Source organism: Ursus americanus, chromosome 4 (assembly GCF_024610735.1).
Source record: "Ursus americanus isolate L20-20 chromosome 4, mUrsAme1.1.p, whole genome shotgun sequence".
Lineage (NCBI taxonomy): Eukaryota > Metazoa > Chordata > Mammalia > Carnivora > Ursidae > Ursus > Ursus americanus.
Window position 1 is genome coordinate 41,204,748 of NC_142130.1, and position 19,924 is coordinate 41,224,671.

The window sequence follows — 19,924 nt, forward strand, 5'->3', positions numbered from 1 at the left end:
ATAGAGACAGCCAGCGAGAGAGGGAACACAAGCAGGGGGAGTGGGAGAGGAAGAAGCAGGCTCCCAGCGGAGGAGCCTGATGTGGGGCTCGATCCCAGAACGCCGGGATCACGCCCTGAGCCGAAGGCAGACGCTTAACCGCTGTGCCACCCAGGCGCCCCAGGACTCCTAGTTTCTAATCCAGGGCTCTTTCCACTCATCTGGCTGCTTTTTTGTGTCTATACAAAAATGAGTAGATAGGTCTAAAATAAAACAGCCACCTCCACCACCCGCTTTGGCATATCTGTCTACACATGGGCTGGTGATGCTGATCCAAACGTGCTTTAACTCCTCCTCTCTCTGGCAGTGATTTCAAGATGTCCAAACTGATGTGAAAATGAAATGGGAGAGAAAACTGCAGACTAACTTCATGGTTTTGTGCATCATTTTAAGCTACGAAGATCAGAGTCTTCTATAGGCAGGCAACTTGGAAAATAGTTTTGAATATGAAGACAAAAATCAAAAATGAGTGAGCCGAACCAAGTGCTGAGGAGTAGAGATTTAACTGAATCTTGTGTCCTAGAGTTGACTTTGCTAATTTGCTAAATAAGCTTTCTCCTCTACAAAATCTAAACAGATTGTTTGGGTCTATTTTTGACTTATGCACAGAGCCAACCTGCCATTTTCTGGCAAATGGCCTTTGGGTGGAAACGTCTTTTTCTCCTTGAAGGTCCATAACCTGTACAAATACAGCATCATCAAGCCAGGAGCTTGAGTCTACCATCCCAGCTCACTCATGTGGACCCATAACGCGTGTTGCACCCTCTGTAGGATTGTTTGAAAGAATCATGGCAAATTAGAATATCACATGTGTTTCTGAGCTCATTCGAAGCCTGCTACAGCTTCGCAGGCCCAGTTCTAAGCAGAACATATCGAATGAACAACTGCCAATGAGCACAGAAAACTGACAGGCCAGGGAGGCTTCACTGCGGCAGGCAGACTTGCACTGCCCACTCACACACAAAAGCACGAGTTACTTAGGTCATAGCAATAAAGGAACACTTAGGAGAAAAAAGGTAAGCATCTAACACTAGTTTGTTTGTTTTTTCTGAATTCCTGCAACAATATCAGGCTGAGCTTATGTTGGGAGAACTTGAATCCTCTATCACTTTCACCAGACTCCTTACTACCATCTCAAACTATAACAATAATGATGATAATATGGATGATGAAAAGAAAAATGTTCAAATGAGACATTTAAAATCCCAAGTCCTTTAGTATCACCACTTAATTTATGAAAAGAAAACACTATGTAAATATTATAATCTATGGTTAAAATAATCGATGGTCTATTGGAGTAGGGAAAATGAAATCCTAGATTCCATTGCCATAAAACTCTGTTAAGTGTCCCATTTAAATAAAGCAAGTCTACAGTTTCATTAATCATCTCTTATTTTTATTTCATTTTCTAGTGATCAGTGCCATTCAGCTGATCACAAAATTCATGTAAATGAGGCTTGAAGACTATTCCTTTCGTGCAGCTCTCCGGTCAGATAGTCCTTTCTGAGTGCATGGAAATTCTGCAGCACCCTCTGACTCTCCCGTCAATCTGTGCCTGTCTTTTCTACAGATCCTCCCACTATCACAGAATCCAAGAGCAACGAAGCCACCACAGGGCGGAAAGCTTCACTCAAGTGTGAGGCCTCGGCAGTGCCTGCGCCTGACTTTGAGTGGTACCGGGATGACACCAGGTATGTGTCAAGTGTGCCGGGCCCCCTTTGCTCTACTAGGTGGTCCTGGGGACAGAACCAAGCCCTGCTGTCATGATGTGGGTTTACACTATTCAACTCTTTGTTTTCTAAATCTCTTTCTCAAGTGCTTTGGGGCCTGTAGCTCTTAACCCAAAGCCCCAAAGCATTCAGGTTACATGCAAAGAGGGAGGGAGTTGGCTTAATGGGTAGTTTCCACCAGCATGTCTTTCTTGCCGGTAGCAGAAACCAAAGCCCAATGAAACTCACCCATTCCTGAGTCTTCTCTGTCAATGGACATTGATTCTGATGATGTGGGGCTGCATGATTCAAATGAGGAATTGAGCAGGAACCACAAGCTCTAACTACTACATTTCTTTCCATGTCCTCCAATATCACGATGAAAAAAGGATTATTGCACCAAGTCTTCATGAGTGTCTTTTTACTCTTCTGTTTTTGAACTTGTAGGATAAACAGTGCTAATGGCCTTGAGATTAAGAGCACGGAGGGCCAGTCCTCCCTGACGGTGACCAACGTCACTGAGGAACACTATGGCAACTATACCTGCGTGGCTGCCAACAATCTGGGGGTCACCAATGCCAGCCTAGTCCTTTTCAGTAAGTATGCCAAAGCAGGGCCTGGCTCGGGGGAACTAAGTCAACTGAGTTCTCCAGTGGAAAACTTGAAAATCACTCCCTTACCTTATCATCTACCTACCTACTAAAGGTAAAGTTACACCAAAAATAGGAAGATAGTCACTGAAACAAGAACATAGGCCCTCAATCCCTATGCATAAGGCAGGATTTATAAATGAAGTGAACTCTCAATTTCCCGGCTTACTTTTGCTAACTACCTTTTTGTGTTTTTTTGTTGTTGCTGGGTTGTTTTTTCATTTTTGTTTTTTGTTTCATTTTGGGTTTTTTTTCCCTGGTTGATTTAACTGTAAGAATATTCAAACAACAGAAATCTCTTTAGGAACAGAGGTGATGTAAGATCCTGGAAAATGGATGGCAGTTTAAAAATGGCCCTAGTGAGAGTGATTGAGGAAGAAAAATTTCATGAGGATGGATAAGGTGCTGGGAGAAGGGAGAGGCTGGGAAAAGAAAGTGTATTTTTAACAACACAAGAGAAACGGTGGAGTGAATGATTAAAACATGATAGAAAATCTGAAGGAGGAAAAATGGTTGCAGAAAGGTTTCCATATGACAGCAGGAAACATTACTTATCTGACATATTTTTGGAAGAGATAAAATGGTAGGAGAGAGGAGCTTTTCCAAAGACCGGAGAAGATCCTAAGGCAGACTGAGGAGGCCTCGGTTGTTCTAGCTTCCTGGTGTTAATAGGAGAGCCCATCTCAGAGCCTGGCTCTGTAGCAGCTATTATGGTCAGCTCTCTGACCCCTTGCCTTGCTGGCCCTGAGGCTATGAGCGTAGACACAAATGCCCTCTGGGAAACAGAAGTATGACAGGTAAAATTAGGAGAAGATGATATATTTGGAATAAGAAAGCAAGTCTACAGTTTCATTAATCATCTCTTATTTTTATGTAGTTTTCTATTGATCAGTCCTGTTCAGCTGATCCCAAAACTCGGAATAAGAAAATGGAATTTGGAATAGGAAAACGTTGAACAGAATAAGTAAAACAAACAAAAGAGTTAGCACATGCTGAGCCAGAAAGTTCATTTGGACCAAAAGAGAAAGTCCAAAACCTTTACTCTTATTATTTTGAAATAACAAGCCACTAGGAATTTTTTTCTGCACATGTTCAGTTGGAAAAGCTAGAAATACTATGATGACCAGGAGAGATGTCTCCATCTTGCTTTATCCGATTTAGATGAGCCTACAAGAAAAAATATATATATTTTTTTTAGGAGAAAAATCAATTTAAGTGAGAGTTCTCTAGAGATGCAGTATTAAAGCCATTTTATAACTGCTCAAGATCCAGCTCTGCTTATAAAAAACAACCACCACAAACTATTCCAAATTTGGCCTTCAGTTTCTCATCCATAACTCCCATTGACTTCAACCTATAACAGTTTGAAGGGATACAGTCATACAAATGCTTGAAGTTTAAAATTCATATGAATTTTAATATGAAGTTTAAAATTCATATCCCTGTTTACTTGTCTCCAAAGACCAAACATCAGTGTTCTCTACTTCAGCTGGAGACACCAATATCTCAAGACACTTGAGAAGGTATTTATTAAGAAATGTAGTTACTTGTTTCATTCTTGACATCAGGGATTCCGTAAGTGGGGGAAAACAGCCTCAACTCTAAATTTGAGATTCTGACGTATCTAAAAACAACATACACTTAATAAGAGGTTCTATAGGAACAATAAGAGGTTTTATAGAAAAAAGTGGGACCATTGGGTTAGAGAAAGTGAGCCACTATAATTTGCATTAAAGTATCATTTTTTTGTATCCCTCCCAGAAGTGTGCTAATATATTTCAAATAATAAAGAAAATGACACCTATAGACTGAGAGATGAAGATGAAGGAGGATGGAAGGGTGGAATACTTGAGAAGGAGAAAGCAAGGGTGGGCTAGGTCAAAGATAGTGGAAATACTGCTAGAGTTGTGGTGGTGGTGAAGGCAATTGCCCTATTCATAAAAGTTCCCTTTAAGGACCCCCCACAGTAAAATTAAGAAATGCTAAGAATCTTACAAAATTTCTGTTTGTAAGCTGAGAATCACAGACTTGGGCAGGTGTATCATAATTGTATTGTCCCAATGACTTCACAGAAGTCACCTGCAATTATGCACTTGAGAAGTGCACAGCGCCATGATTAATGGTGCGCCATTTCCCCGTGGGTCCACACTGCCCTCTGCAGAACAGCCCTCCCAGGCACCCGCTCTGCATTTGGCAGCATGTGCATCAGCATTGGGTTTGGAACTGGTTTCCCACCTTATGGGGAAGTTTAGGAGGCATCACGATGAAAATTAGTGGAACTACTGCCCTCTTTCTTAGACCCAAGACCTAAATATGGACATTTTTAATGGAGAAGCTGTGCTTCTTACCTCACAGGAAGGGCACTTCCACCATGCCCACCCCACTGTGACCATTTAGGTTTAGGAGACCCCTTGTTACAGCCATCATAGCTGAATCCTTGGGAATACAGCTCTATGGAACCCTATTTCACACAGGCAAGAGAGAAAGAGAGAAGGAAAGGGAGGGAGGTGGTGGGGAAAGAGAAAGGGAAGAGAAGGGGGGGTGGAAAGGAAGTATCTGTGTGAACAGATTGCCCATTACTTGGACCCCAAGTAGCTGGGTTGAATGGGAAGAAGGAAGACACTGCTGGTGCTGGTACTTTTCCACAGAACAGGGTCAGGAGGGGAGAGACGCTTGGGAGGGGCGGCTGCAGCAGCCCTGATAGAGAGCACTGTGTGGGCAGCGGGGTGCCGTGCTGACCCAGCCAGTCCAGAGCAGACGAGGCAGCTGGTGAGCTGTTGCCAGCCAGAAAGAGGAAGCAAGGAGAACTGGAGAGCCAGAGCCCCTGAAGAGTTCGCGATTCTCCGTCTTCGCTGGGGTGTCAGCACATTTTCAGTGTCCACCTCAGTGACATGTGCTGACTTTTTACACAGTGTCAGTTTGCGGTCACTGATTCATCTTGTCCTCCTCCACATACATACATATATACACGTCTCCACTCTCTGTTCAAATACTGATCTCCAAAGGGGTCAAAGTAATTAAATGAAAGTGCAAGAATACACTGTATTCATAGTAATTTTTTCCTAAGCCAATGGAAGCACTCCTTTCTCATTTGTCTCCTTCTCCACACATTCCAGCATTGTCTGTCAAGAATCGGTACTACCTCAGGCTATAGTATATCCAAGTTTATATATTTTTCTCCATCTTGGGAAACGCATTACATTGGGCTATTTTTCTGAACACATTAACGCAATGGTACAGTGTGTACAGGCAAAGATTCGGCTCCATAGTCCTTGTCAGCTGTGGAGATACGCACCACATGGAGGAAGATTTCTGTGAATGCCAGGAGAAGGTCCGTCCTCAGCATATGGAACATCACAGATTCTGTGTTTGCACACTGATGACTACAGTGCACCCACAAAGGAAACCTATCTTGTTTCCATGCTTATGCTGAGTTACTTTTAAAACAATGGATAGGGAGGCAGGATAGGGTGATGATTTTAATGTGGTCACTTCTGACCAAGTGAATTCTTACAAGGGCCTCTGCACATGTACTAAACACTTACCATACATGATCTCATTTCATTGTCTAGACAACCCTAGTAGGGACTCCTACTTCTCCATTATACAAAGAGGTTAAGTAACTAGAGCAAGTAAGTAAAGCTGCTGGGATTTAAACTGGGGTAATCTGTTTCCAGAATCCAGGCTCTGGATCAATAAGTTATCTAGGTTTGTGCATGTGGAGAAAATGTTAGGAAATGTATCTTTTGTTGTTTGGCAGTGAGGAGACATATAATTTCTTTCTCCTTTCTTCACTTAGTGAGGTCTTTCCAGGACTAAAGACTGTTCTGTCCCTGCCCACCTGCGACACTGTGTCTGCCACCTCCCATTTCCATTTCCATTAACCCCCACCAACAAAGGTCCACTGGATTAGTTAGATCTTTGATTTATCTTTGGCACATTGAGATTCCTAACTAATATTCCAGCCCAGTGATCAGTGCTTGACCCCAGGAGGGGAATATCCCCACATGTTAAAGGACACTCCCCTAATCAGTCACCTTCCGCTTTAGAGCAATGTGTGCGTTGGGAAGGCATTTTGCAGCTATTAAGTACAAAAACATAAACATTCAAAGAAATCTACACTGAGCCATACCACATCAGTATGTAGGAGGTTTTCAAATTTTCTTTTTAATTTTAGAAGATCATTAACTTGTAAACCTATACTTGATTAAATTTCAAGTATTACCCAAGCAACCCAGCGCTGGAGAGAGCCCTTAAAATGAGGGCCTCCCCCACTTGTTTAGAAACCGTTTTAAGTTATTACCTTGGGGGCTCAGGGTTTAAATAGACACCACTTGATGATGCTAGTTAAGACTTGGCAAACCTCTCTACCAGCTACTTCTGGATGCCACATAATTAAACAGTGTGAGCGGCTTTTGGAACACTACCCACATGTAGTTTGGAAGACTGGCTGCAAACTTTTTACAAGGGCTCTCTGTGGCTACAATAAGAAATAGGTGGGCATTGGGACTTGATTTCATTTCAAGCATGGGTGTGGAATATGCTGACTTCCAGAAAGTTTACAGAACATCTGCAATACCCATTGAAAAATAAAAGAAAATCATATCTGAGTTAATAAATTACCTCCATATATACACCTTACCATCAGCTCTAGCCTTTGTCATTTAAGTGCTTTTAATTCAGAGGTTTTTCTTGTTAAGTGTTAATGCCCCATTTATCTCATGGTGTTCCAGCAGAATCAACCAATAACACACACACACACACACACACACACACACACACACACACACTTAGCAGATAAGAAACCGATGATCAGAGTTAAGGGTCTGACTAAGAGCCACAGCATATATTTCTGGGGTCAGCCTTAGGGCTCTGTTCCTAAAACCTTCCAGTCAGCTGCTAAGCTCCGCTGACTTCCCCAAATGTTAGCAACCAACAGACAAAGCACGTAGCAGCAAAGTTCCTGTCCTCCCCGACTTTTGAATTTCAAACGTTGAAGAATTTCTTTTTCATTTTAAGTGACATCATTTCACTTTACAGTCTTACAAGAGCCCACAAACGCTGGCATAAATTATAAAATGCAGCAGAGTGATGGTGGAGGAATAAGGATAAAGAGCTGGGATGGGGAAGCATCTAAGGAATAAGTCCGTAAGATGGAATTAGAGAATGAGAGTTACTAGTGGTGCATGATAGGGCTGCGACGATGAGAACAGGGTGGAGCTAAGATGATGAGAACAAGCCCGGAAATGGTTGAAAAGGCGATGAGAGGAGGGCGGGTGAAATGATTTTCGCAATATAAATGGTCTTGTGGAAACGAGGGCAGAGTGCATTTACCCAGCTGTGAACAGTGTGATGAGAAAATATTAAGCTGAGTCATTTAAACAGTCTGAATAATAATAGTAATAATAAAAATAAAATACAGTTGATAGAGTATCGTATGGGACAGTAGTCTCCAGCTGCTGCATAAACGCTGAAAGCAGTTTAGCTGTTTATTTTTGAAGCTGGAAACTTAATACCAAATAACCAGTGGAGGTTTAAACCATTTTTCTACTTGACGCTTGTGTAACTAAGACACAATTGTTCACTGCGCTATTATTGACCTGTTCCATCTTAATGCACTTAGGAAACTTTGGCATTTAAGCTACAACTTTCAGCCAAGCTAGAGAAAAGCTCACTCTGCAAGGAGACCGGGTTTTCTTGGCATCCAGATGTACTGAGTGCCCAAATTCCAGGCAAAATATACTCTTGCTAAACTTACGGTACCGTACGAGACGGCCGGCAGATCAAATTTGAATATGATCTTGATTTTTGTTTATTTCAATTTATCATGAGTACTTATGTAACCAAACGGCTAGGAGAAATATAAAGTGCGGGCTAATTCTATTGCACCGGGGTTTCCGGGCAGTAAGTAATGCGTCCTATCCCTAATACACCATTCTGCCTCTCTGGAAGAGCCTCAGAGGAGGATTTAGAGTTAAACCTGGGGTTTTGATAAGATAAATAGAGGCTTCCTTAAAGCCTGAGCTCCGCCTGCACATTCAATTTATGATCAGTAGCTTGGGGATGGGACCGTGAGGGACACGTAAGCTAAAACTCAAGTGTTCAAAAAAACACTTCATCTTACTCAACAGGATGTATCATCAAGTAAATTTGATTGGTTGATCAAATTTCAGGTGAGATTGTATTATCATTAGAGATTGTATTATCATTAGATTGTACAATCATTAGATTGTATTAAAGAAAAGACAAAATAAAATTATATCATGCCAGTTTACTTATTTCCTTGGCATTACTCTTGCACTGGTATTAGTAATATGGAAGTAAAAACCTGAGGGAAAAGTTGAATTAGTATTTTCCAAAATAAATTTTCCACATACTTGGCTAAAGCTGATATGAGCTGTAGGGCTCAGGGAGAGGAAAGGAGTCCTTAGCTATCATGGGTCCATCTGTCATGAGTTAAAGAGACCAGAACCAGGACGAAGTCGCATGACTGAATGTGATCACTACCAATTTAAATACCCTCCACCCAGCCCTCCAAAAAAATCTATAATTTTGGTGGTAAGTTTTTTCAGTGTAGGGTAAGATCCTGTTTGTAGGGTTACCACAATAAGATGTTGTTTCCTACTCTAGCTAATTTTTTTTTAAAAGGCTTTAGATTTAAAATTTTACTAATAGCTTTCTGATACTTTAGTGTTGGCAAGAAGAACAGACAAATGCTTTATGGGAGATATAATCCTATAAGCATGGAAATTCATCTGTTGTATAATTATCTGAGTAGCTAATATATACATATAGAAAGAGATACAGATATAGATATACATAAACTCTCCATGATGCTTACTATTTTTCCCCTTTAGAGCGTGTTTCACCCACAATCCCCCACCCCATTCAAGGTCAGTATGATTTTTATGACTGTAGTTCTGTTGCTGGGTCATTCTCCATCATCTGTAATATGCAAAACACACAACGGGGAATACATATTCACAAAATTCACATACAATGGAAATCTTTTCTTTCCTTTAAACCTTCAAAAGAAAGTCAATCAATTGTCCCCACACCAGTTGATAGGCACGTAACAGATCTGTCATCTGACTCAAGTTGGTCAGTTGTTGGCGAGATGATGCCAAGCTCAGAAAGCAATTTTCTCTTCAGTTAATATGTATGACAGGTAACTGTGAACTCACATATTTGGAACACAGCCCGTTCTGTTCTGCAGCTCGTAAAAATACGAACCCTCTAACTGACCACCCTCATATTTGGAGGCTTATACAATCTGCATCTGAAGTCCTTGGTATTGTGAAAATGAATTTATCTAGTGCGGTCAAAGTTTGAACTCAGCCAGATTACAAGGACCTTCATTTTTCTTAAAATCTTGGCCAATTTGAGGGCTTTTCCTTTTAAACATAACTATTTTAGAAAACACAAATGAAAAAATAAGGTAGTCATTCTGTATTCCTTTTCATAAAACTTTCCACACACTCAAATTAAATTTCACCTCCTACATTACATTTAGATGCAAGCTGCAGCCCCAGCCTTCTAGCTTAAGGCTATTTAAAGGCAAATTGGCAAATAAAATTAAAACAATACAAAAAATCTGAAATGAAACCAACCTACCATTGAAATTAAATTCCAGAAAAGTGATTTGCAAATAACACTCAAAGACCTGAGAAAAAATGGAGAGTAGGCCATGCGGGGCCTAGTGTGGAAAAAATAAATCCAATTAAACAAGATTATTGTATACACTGTGAAAGAGTGTGCTCAGAATTAAAGGTAGGAAACTGATGTTTTTTTAAGTTTGAAGACGGATCATGTATCATTAACACTCGTCCAAACTAAAAATTAGGCCAAAATTGGGTGAGGATATTCAGAGTATCAATAATGTGATGTTTTGCGTATGTATGTATTCACATATATGCAAACTTATTTTAATTATATTTGCAATGAGGATTTCAAGGTTTTAAGGATCAACTAGACAGCTTAATAAAAAAGTTATTCTTAAATATTAAGAAGGGTCCAAACTATTTTTAGAAGAACTGTTGAATAAAAGTGTTCCCTAAAACATTAATGAAATCTGTTTCTTATCCCAGCTACTAAAAATAAGGCTTAAAATGTGCCTGTTTTTTAGACTTGACATGAAACTTAGTGTTCATGGAAAATATCCCATTTTGAATTTCTGACATGCCACAATTATTTTAAGACATTTGTCTTCTAGTGTTGCTGCAGAGATTGACACCATTTTATCATGTTGCCATCTTGCAAATATCTTGATGTGACAAACATATACATACGCATTTGTCCCAACGGATTACATTTTCAAAGAGGTCATGCTCCATCCAAGATGAGCTTTGAACGTTGTCACTACGCCTCTCTGTGTATCCTTTGTGAGAGCAGTTCTGCAGCCACAAACTCAAATATTTATCTGATCATGCTTTATGATGTATATAACATGGGACAAAATGAAGTCAGTCACGATTCACAAAGGACAGCTGTTGGATATTGAAAAACAGTCTGGACCAGGAATGGAGCATGTTGGGTTTTGTTGAACTTGGTATTTTCCTGCAAACTGAATTGTTGATTGGAGAATGACCCTAGTTTGATTTTACGTTGTAGATAGACTGTAGATAGCTTCTTTAGATCCAATAGTTCTAGAGAATATAGTTTGTCTCACTACTAATACTTTGGGCTTCTGCTGGTAGAAATTGAAAAGCTGTTCATGGAGACTTGGCATAGCTGATGTGCGAGGCCAATAGAGAAAGATAATGCCCTCTTAAGTTCCCTGTGTCTTACAAGGACTTTAACTTGTAAAAAAAAAAAAATCCTTTTTTTTCTCTTCGGTCCAGTCAAGATGACAGCCCATGTGAAATGCAATTTTCCGTGGAAACAACTATTAACATATAGGATCCTTAACTCTTTTTACAGTGCCACTGGAGTACCAGAGTATCTGTGAAAAGCATGTCTGCCTCACTTTGGTCATATCTACAGCACAAAACACCTTCATTTAAATACCGTATATTATTATTTGGTAGAATCCTACGTCTCAATCCTGAAGTGCTTAAGGTGTCTATAAGCAGTCGGTTGATGCAAAGGTCCTTTTCCATCCGCCCATCATAAAAAAAGGGAACCTTCCCCTCTTATGTTCCAGTAACAGAAATTCATGTTTAATTTCAACTGCTTCATTGTAATATCTTTCATTGGAGGGTCTCCCGCACCCCCACCCCCACCCCCACTCTCTACAAGGCTCATCAAGCTGACTGGGGATAAACATCAGAGTCGCAGCAGGAATGCAGTCCTAAACCCCTTCAAGCTGTGATTAAACAAAAACAAGGCTCAATAAATCAAATGTATTTCTCCCGGGTTTCCTTCATCATATTGCTTGATTTTCTGCAGTGATAATAATAATACTGGAATTACACCAAAGGGTAATTTGTATTGTCTGTGGCCAATCAGAAATTTTCAAATGTCCTTTCCTATTCAGCCAAAAACAAGACCAAAAAAAAAAAAAAAAAAATCAGTGTGCTTCCCTGCTTAATTTAAAAGATATACATAAATAAATAAAATAGTGTTCCATCCTTGATCTGTTTCTGATAGGTGTTTTTTCCCATTAATTTTAATTTAGGTTTATTTATTCTGAAATGAGTCCTGAATTGCATATATTTGCATAACTACCTCTGACTATATCGCTGCAGAAAAGCCACTGAATTGTAAAATGAGGAGTCAGCTGTAAGTGACTGAGGGAACTTTTCTCACTTTGTGAGGCTCATTTCCTGAGGCCTCTGAATCCTGGGAGGTGATGGTACTGCTCTCGTCTCCTCCCCATAAGCTCGTTTGTGCACAGCCTTTCACGATGGAAGTGCACCTAGAGATGCCTTCACATTTAGAAGGACCGTTGAGTTCAAAAGGAGGTGACAAAACCAGCTGCAGAAAGTTAAAACGAAGTGAAAGAAGAGAAAGGACAAGGACAAATTACCATTGTGTTGTTTTTATCACCTGCAGGTGAGGAATCCCCTTGAGTGTGGGACTCTCTGGGCTCCATCAGCCCATCCTCCTTCCACCACTGCAACTTTAAAAAAAATCAATAACCCTGGAATGTGTCTCACTTGCTTGCCTCCCATCTGATTATTTATCCCAAGTGAACAGCCTTTCCATTCACTAACCCCGCGTGGCGAGTGGGTTTGGGAAATGTTGAGATTATCTTCCAGGCTCAGGCTTTGCACTGGGTTTGTTCACAGCTGCTTGCCATTCAGTTCCTGTTTTTCCATTGATAAAACACATTGCACATGGCTGGGTTTGCATGATTAATACAGCTGTCTAAAGCTTTCTCAGAAAACAAAACAAAACCCCCCAAAATTAAAGTTTAAAAAAAAATTAAAATCCAACCCACAAACAAACCAGGCATGCAGAAATCTGAGGTCCACCTGGTGTGTTTCCTCCCAAAGGGAGCCTGGTGTTGTTACGGGCGGGCCTGGCATCAGAACAGCCAGATCCATCTCCAGTAAAAGGAGGCCATATACCTGCCCTCACCTGGCACTCCTAGACCAGACTCCACTGGGATGAAAGGAAACTGGGAGAAAAATCCTAAAATCAATACATGCTGTAAAGATAACAAGACAAGCCCTACAGCTTCATTTATTTTCTATAGGATGTTATCCCAGGTATCAATGAGAAAATGCCTCTTTTCAGCTCCTTATTATAACAGCAGTGCATTCTCCTATAATAATAACAATCACAATAATAACAATAGCTAACATAGAGGGTGGGTGTCTCCTGTACGAATAGAGTTCTGAGGGTTTTTGCATGTTTAACTCAATCCCCACAATCCTAAGAAACTAACATTCACCTTCTCCCACACTTCTTAATGATCAAAGTACACCCAGATCCCAGTCTACACCTAGGGGCATCCAGGCACATATGTAAATCTATAGCGCATTATAAATAACCATTATGTATGCATTTGCATTCATTAGATATGTATCTGTCTAATGAATTTTAAACACTCATCTAACTTATTTTGTGTATTATAATAGTTATAATACACAATACTTTTACCTTAATATCCATACACTCTTACAAAGTCTATTTCCAGACATACTCAACACAGAGACTTATGCCCAAATCACACAGAGTTTTATATGAAAGCATTCATCTTTAAAAAACATGAGAGAGCTATCTGGCATCAGCACATCTAATTTCACACACTTATTCAGGCTGATTTACATACACACCTCTATTAATCATGGATAATTACTAGCATTGTTCTCTTTAATTCAGTTTTTCCAACTGTGAAATGGGAAAGAAATTATATTTTTCATGCCTACAAGCTCAGAGTGTTTATTAAGTAATACACGAAAGAGAGCTTCACGTTCCTAGAAAGAAAGCATATTGAACTTAAAATAATCATGCTCAGATACACATACTTCTTATAATATTTAAAAGTACTGATATTTAAAGACACACTTGTATCAGATCGCCTGGATGTTAGCTAGCTATAGGTTCAGTGTGGCTTCATTTTAGTTTGTGTATTACGGATTCTAGGAACGTCTGAAATGCCCACTGCTAGCAGGTTTAAATACGGAAATATCCCAAGGCCAAATAAAAAACATTGTTTATTATTTTTCACCAATATGATAATAGTACACTTAGAGAAGCTTCACATTGCACCATTCTCTGTTGTGTGGTACGCGCGCACACACACACGCATTCATACTTTCAGTGAGGACTCGTCAGGCACATTACCACCTGTCAGACTGAGCCCAAGTCATCACTCTTACAGAATCTGCCCTTTTTTCTGGTCAGAGGTGTAAAGCACATCCCAGGGAAGGTTTTAGTTTTCAAATACGTCTCTCCTTTCCCACTAGCTGGTGGGAAGAAAAGGGGCCTTGCTTTTACGAATAGTAGTTGGAAAGTAGGGTTAACACAAATTCACAGCAAAATCACGGGCCCTGACTAACTCACATGAAGATCATTAAGAGCTGACATTAGTACCTGATGCCCATCTCTGATTCCCTTACTGGGAGCAACGGGCTGACTTCCCCCTGATTTTCTTCAGTGTCTGGGAACCAAGTGGGATAGTTGTGCCAATACTTCACCGAGAATCAATACTTCACCTGCCAACACAGTGATTCCAACCCAACTGTAAAACAGGCACTTCTCAATGTTGAATCCATTTCTGTGCCTTACTCTTCTCAGCTCTGCATTCTTCCTACTGCTGTGTTCCCTAAACGTTTCCAGTCCTCTCCCTGTTCAAATTTGCCAGCAAGAATAAACCTGAAATGTATTCACACTATTATTTAAATGTCCAACAGCAGCCTGGAAGCGTTACCTCTCTCAGAATTTACATTTAGCCTCAAGCTAAATGGCTAGAAATCCTAGAGCGTCAATTTAAAGGTAGGAAATTTTTTGTACAGGGACTCTTCTCTAACGCCTTTTCCTATTTTCCTGGTCTGCTTCTGCCTTCACCAGTCAGACTTTCCCGGTGATCTTCCTGTACGTAGGCTTTGCTGTGCTATGTAGATTTCGAGAGCCAGTAGGGATTTGAAGATGAATATTTTTTTGAAAATCCCAGCTCCCACTAAATTTTAATTTGATGGAAATATTTCTCTTCTATGAGCTTTATGGGGAAAAAATCTTTCAAAGTAACAATTACATTTGGGGATTAAGTTTAAGTAATTGACAGTCTTGTCTTTTTAATTAAAAGGAATAAAGCTGCCTGAGAAGAGCTCAGTGAGATTTGCAGCAGGAAATGTTGGCATGATGCCCCAAAGGGCGAGAAGACCAGGATCTGGAATGGACAGAAAATGCTGATGCATGTCTCTCTGGTATTTCCAGTGCACCCCCAGCAGAGCTGGCCCCGGTGTTTGCATCAGTGTGCCATTTAGGGGGAGGGTAGCATGGTGCTATGAGAAGCATTGCTGGATGTAGCCAGGAAGGAGGTCCTTTCTTTGGGAGCTTTGCTCTACGTTCAGAGACATTGTGTGGAGCAAGAATCTTGAAGGAAATGGCACTACTTAGAGTCAAAAAGAAAGAATACATACTGTTCCAGGAACTCAAACATCAACAGTCTCAGCTTCTGACAAATGCCCTAGTATAGCCCCCCCCCAAAGTATAAACTTGAATTTTAGTCTGCCCCTTGGCTCTCTCTTTCTTTTTACCTGAAATTTGTATTCCTGCTTTCTGTACTTCTTGATTTTCTTTTTCTCTATATTTTTCACCATATTCACCTCACCTTACATATATACTTTTTCTTTGACATCCTTCAAATAAAACCAAAGAAAAAGTTTTGATAGTAATAGCATTCACTTCTAAACACTGGTTAGCAGCCATGCAAGCAAAGCCATTATCCCATCTATCTGGAGGACACATCTACTTCTGAAGAGGCAAGATACAAATTAACCTTAGTAACAACTTCCCTTATACAGTCACTCTATCCTCACAGTGGTCTTTCATCATCACAAGTCATTTGTAGGTATTAAATTAAACGAGCACCTCCGCAAGGGGGGAAAAAATCAGCTTAAGTGGTCCCACCTTACATCTCCCCTTGTATACTGCTGTGAAGAAACACACCTGCCAAGTAAGAACACAGCATGACATAATGAGTTTGGAATTCCAATTTAAGGTGTTCATATGTACCCAGATGTATGATGGGAGTAGGCAGACCACTCACTAGGACTCCACTGAGAATTGTCAGCTTATATCCACCGCAAGTCAATGGGGGGAGAGACTTTACAAGTCATTTATCATGCTTCCTAATTGGACCCTGGGGAGCCAAGCATCGCCATAGTTTACTACACTGTTTTGCTTATTACTATGCTGATTGTAGAAGAAAACGCTTCCCACATCTCTGTAACACATATGTATGTTTTAACCCTTAGACATTACCACTAACAGAGTATCTTTACTATAAATGATAGCTGTCAGTCCATTTTACTTTAACTGTCCCATGCTTGTGACAATGGTTCTAAATTAACCACTCACTTTGCAAACCTTGCAGTTCCAGCATGATTTTTTAAACTGCCTAAAAGACACTGTTTGGGGCAACAGTAGCATCTTATGGGTTTAAAAAAAAAAATAGGAAATAGCTGTGTCTTGGCTAACTGTCCATTCTGTGTACCATCCCATCCGCTTTAGCCCACAAAGCACCAAGCATTCCCAGCCATGTTCTATGTTGGAAAGCTGCTTGGCCATCCTAAAATGTTTTCTCGATTATACATGTAGAGTTTGTATGACTTGGAAGCAGGGAATGTTTGAAAAACAGAAACAACTATAGAAAGAAAGGGAAGAAAGAAGGAGGAAGGAAGGGAGGGAGGAAGGAAGGAAGAAAAGGGAGGGAGGGAAGGAGGGAGGAAGAGAAAAGGAAAGAGAAGAGAAGAGAAGAGAAGAGAAGAGAAGAGAAGAGAAGAGAAGAAAGAAAGAAAAGATAAGAAAGGGAAGGAAGGGAAAAAGAAAGAAAAGAAAGAAAAGGAAGGGAGGAAGGAGAGATGGAAGGAAGAAATCAAACGGTATCTTGTGTGTTGAATTGCAAGTTAGAAAGTAACTTGGGAAATTTGTTCTGTTTTCCTCCCTGGAGTTCCAGAACACAGGTAAGTTCATCATTGAAAGCTGCTCATTGTTGCAATGCTGAAAAAGAGCAATCTCATTCATTAGAGGTTGGTCTTCCCTTAGAGAATCAACCCTCCCCTGCTAAGTTGGTTCAATTAATAGTGTGACTTGTTCTGTATTTACGTGTACTCTCCACTTGCTTTTGCTTTGTAGAGTTTCTTTTGGAGTCCACGTTTTCTTTTTCTTGAGATTTCTAACCCTTAGGAACACAAGAAAGAGACTGCATTCTTGATGGGCAGTGCAGGTAATTTCTGGCCCAGCTTACCTGACAATGTACCATATGTTGATTACACCATTCATTGGCTCAAAAAAATAAGTATCCTAGTACTTTCTATGGGCCAAACTCTGAGCGCCGTCTTGGGAACGACTGTGGAGAACAAGCCAGACACAACCTCTGCCCTAATAGAGCCTGCAGACCAGAGGGGGCAGTGGATGATGTGTTCAGCAGTCGCAAAAAAGTTTGCTACATTTAGGATACCTGTGTCGTATTCGGGGAGCACAGAAGAGAGACACCTTAGCTAGCCTGGACTGATCGGGGCAGGCTTCCAGGTAAAAGGGAAGTTTAAAAGGTAGAAAGGAGGCCGGTGGTGGGTATTAAGGAGGGCACATATTACATGGTGCACTGGGCATTATACGCAAGTAATGGATCATGGAACAATACATCAAAAACTAAGGATATATTGTATGGTGACTAACATAACATAATAAAAAATTATTATTAAAAAAAATAAAGAAATAAAAGGTAGAAAGTAGAAAAGAGAGAAGCAAACATTCCAGTACATACCAAAGTCTAGAATTCAGAGAGAGTTGAACAATATTAAGTCTAATTAATTTTCAAAATCTGAAAAAATATAATTTTTCCCAAATAGTTTCTTACTTCTCCTATTTTGCCTCTGGGCTGTTTTAAAAAGAAAAAACATGTGGCAAACCAGTGGGGTTAAAGGTAAGGGAATCCACATTCCCACCTCTGTTACCCTCTCAGGACAAGAAAGCATCTGTTGGCTTCATTGTACAGACGTGTAGGGATACTGCATACTGTGTGGCAGGTAGCGCTGTGCTGGACGAGTTTTCTGGAAAAGTGCCGAGCGCCTATTATCTGGCAGAACATCTAGAGAAAACTTTCAGCCTCTCAACAGGGAGATTGGATGGTAAATTTTAATTTTCGTTGTAGGAATGGTCAGGTTGTAAAGAGCCATCAGGATTTTCAGAACCTGGTGGTGATGTTAATTTGGAGTCAGTGACACAGCAGGAGTATGAATCACGGAGACTTCCTGGCATTCTGAGTAATAAAGTCACTTGGGAAAGGTCCAAAGCAGAACCGCCTTTACCAGGTTCTGGACTGGGGTGGTTAGTGCCATAGACGTAGGTCCAAGGGTAGCTCAGAGCATACCACCATTTTTAATCCCTTATCTTCTAACTTCCAAGAGCTTTAAAAGCCCTAGGAAATCTCATACATTCGTTATCTCTGCATTCAAATTCTGCAGGCCAGTTACCTTGTTTTATGGTACTTGGACACTTTTTCTTTATTTTGAAAAACAGAAACAAATGAAAACACACATTACATGGATTAAAGACAGTCTTGAATCCCTTAGAATTTAAAGCTAAAATGTATTCTAAAACGGATCTGCAATTCACAATTTAGGGCTGGGAAATGAAAAGAGGAAGAAAACCGGAAAGGATGAAAATCTCTAGAGACCTACCCAAACCTGTGCTTTTAATCCTTTTTAGCAAGTCAAATAAATGAAGGCACAAACGGCTTTAAAATATACATAAAATGTATGTTTTTAAACATGGAAAATATAATCTACTTTGTACCAACAGCAAAGTAGATTTGGGGCTAGGAGGTAGTTCTTCATTAAATGAGAAGACAGGTCTTTAATTCCACAAGGTCAAAAGGCTAGAATCGTACCTACAGGTGCAAAGGGCATATTCTAGATGCAAGGGCAGAAGTCCTTGCTTCTTTCCTAAGACAGAAACCGCGCAGGTCTGGCCCTAATACCTTACTGACTGACAGCTGATTCAAATAAATTTACTTCTGGAGTTTTTCTAATCTTATATGTATTTTTAGGTGGAGTGGCCCAGGGAAACCCCTTTATTAAACTTAGACCCTTGGGCATTCTCTAACATTTTAATTCATTGATTATTAAAAATTAAATTTCTCAGGCTAAATAAGAAATCCATAGGATTTGAGAAAGCTGACTTGCTGTAAGAGACTTAATGAAGCCCTCTCTTTATGGTGGGGGTGCCCAGTGAGTCTACACTTTCTGTAACAACCCGTATCACCACTGGGCAGAGCCCATAGCGGTTAGTCAAGTCACACACCTGTACTTACTGTACAGTGCAATTGTATCAAGCCTACAGTCAGAAGGACCTCATAAGCCCGTATAATACGTTTTTTATTGCATTGTCGTTTCATGTCGTTAAGACTATGTTCCTTATAGAAACTCGGCCTTACGTACTTTAGCTTCTGTTTGGTTTTTCTCTGTGATACCAGCCAGCTAAAAAAGAGAAAAAAATTCAATCTCCTTGTAACGATGTCAACCCAAAACCAAATATTATTTTCTTTTCCCCAGATTTAGAGAGTTTTTAAAAATACATTGATTTGTTTTTATAAATACTTCTCAATTCTGATAATAAATGTTATGCATTCTCATTATGGAAGAATTTGAAAAGATGTGAAACTATAGAGAAGAAAATAAAAATCATATACAATCTCTCTCCTCAGAGATAACATCATTAATATGACATAAACAAATGTTTCGTCTGAAGGTTTGAGCTTAAAATATTTTAGTTAAGAGGCGCCTGGGTGGCTCAGTCGTTAAGCGTCTGCCTTCGGCTCAGGGCGTGATCCCAGGGTCCTGGGCTCCCTGCTCCGCTGGAAGCCTGCTTCTTCCTCTCTCACTCCCCCTGCTTGTGTTCCCTCTCTCGCTG

The 19,924-nt window shown here is 40.3% G+C and overlaps 1 protein-coding gene across 3 annotated transcripts in view; it reads left to right on the forward strand.

Moving 5' to 3' along the window:
* Positions 1-19,924, forward strand: part of LSAMP (limbic system associated membrane protein) — a 632,927-nt gene that overhangs the window by 591,055 nt on the left and 21,948 nt on the right. For 2 of the 3 annotated variants that reach the window (XM_087861611.1, XM_045785136.2), the window contains exons 5-6: positions 1,610-1,730; positions 2,196-2,344. In XM_087861611.1, coding sequence (XP_087717737.1) covers positions 1,610-1,730; positions 2,196-2,344 — 270 coding nt within the window. Of the gene's footprint in view, positions 1-1,609; positions 1,731-2,195; positions 2,345-9,255; positions 9,292-19,924 lie in introns of all 3 variants that reach the window. The other variant, XM_045785137.2, reaches the window with a different exon arrangement.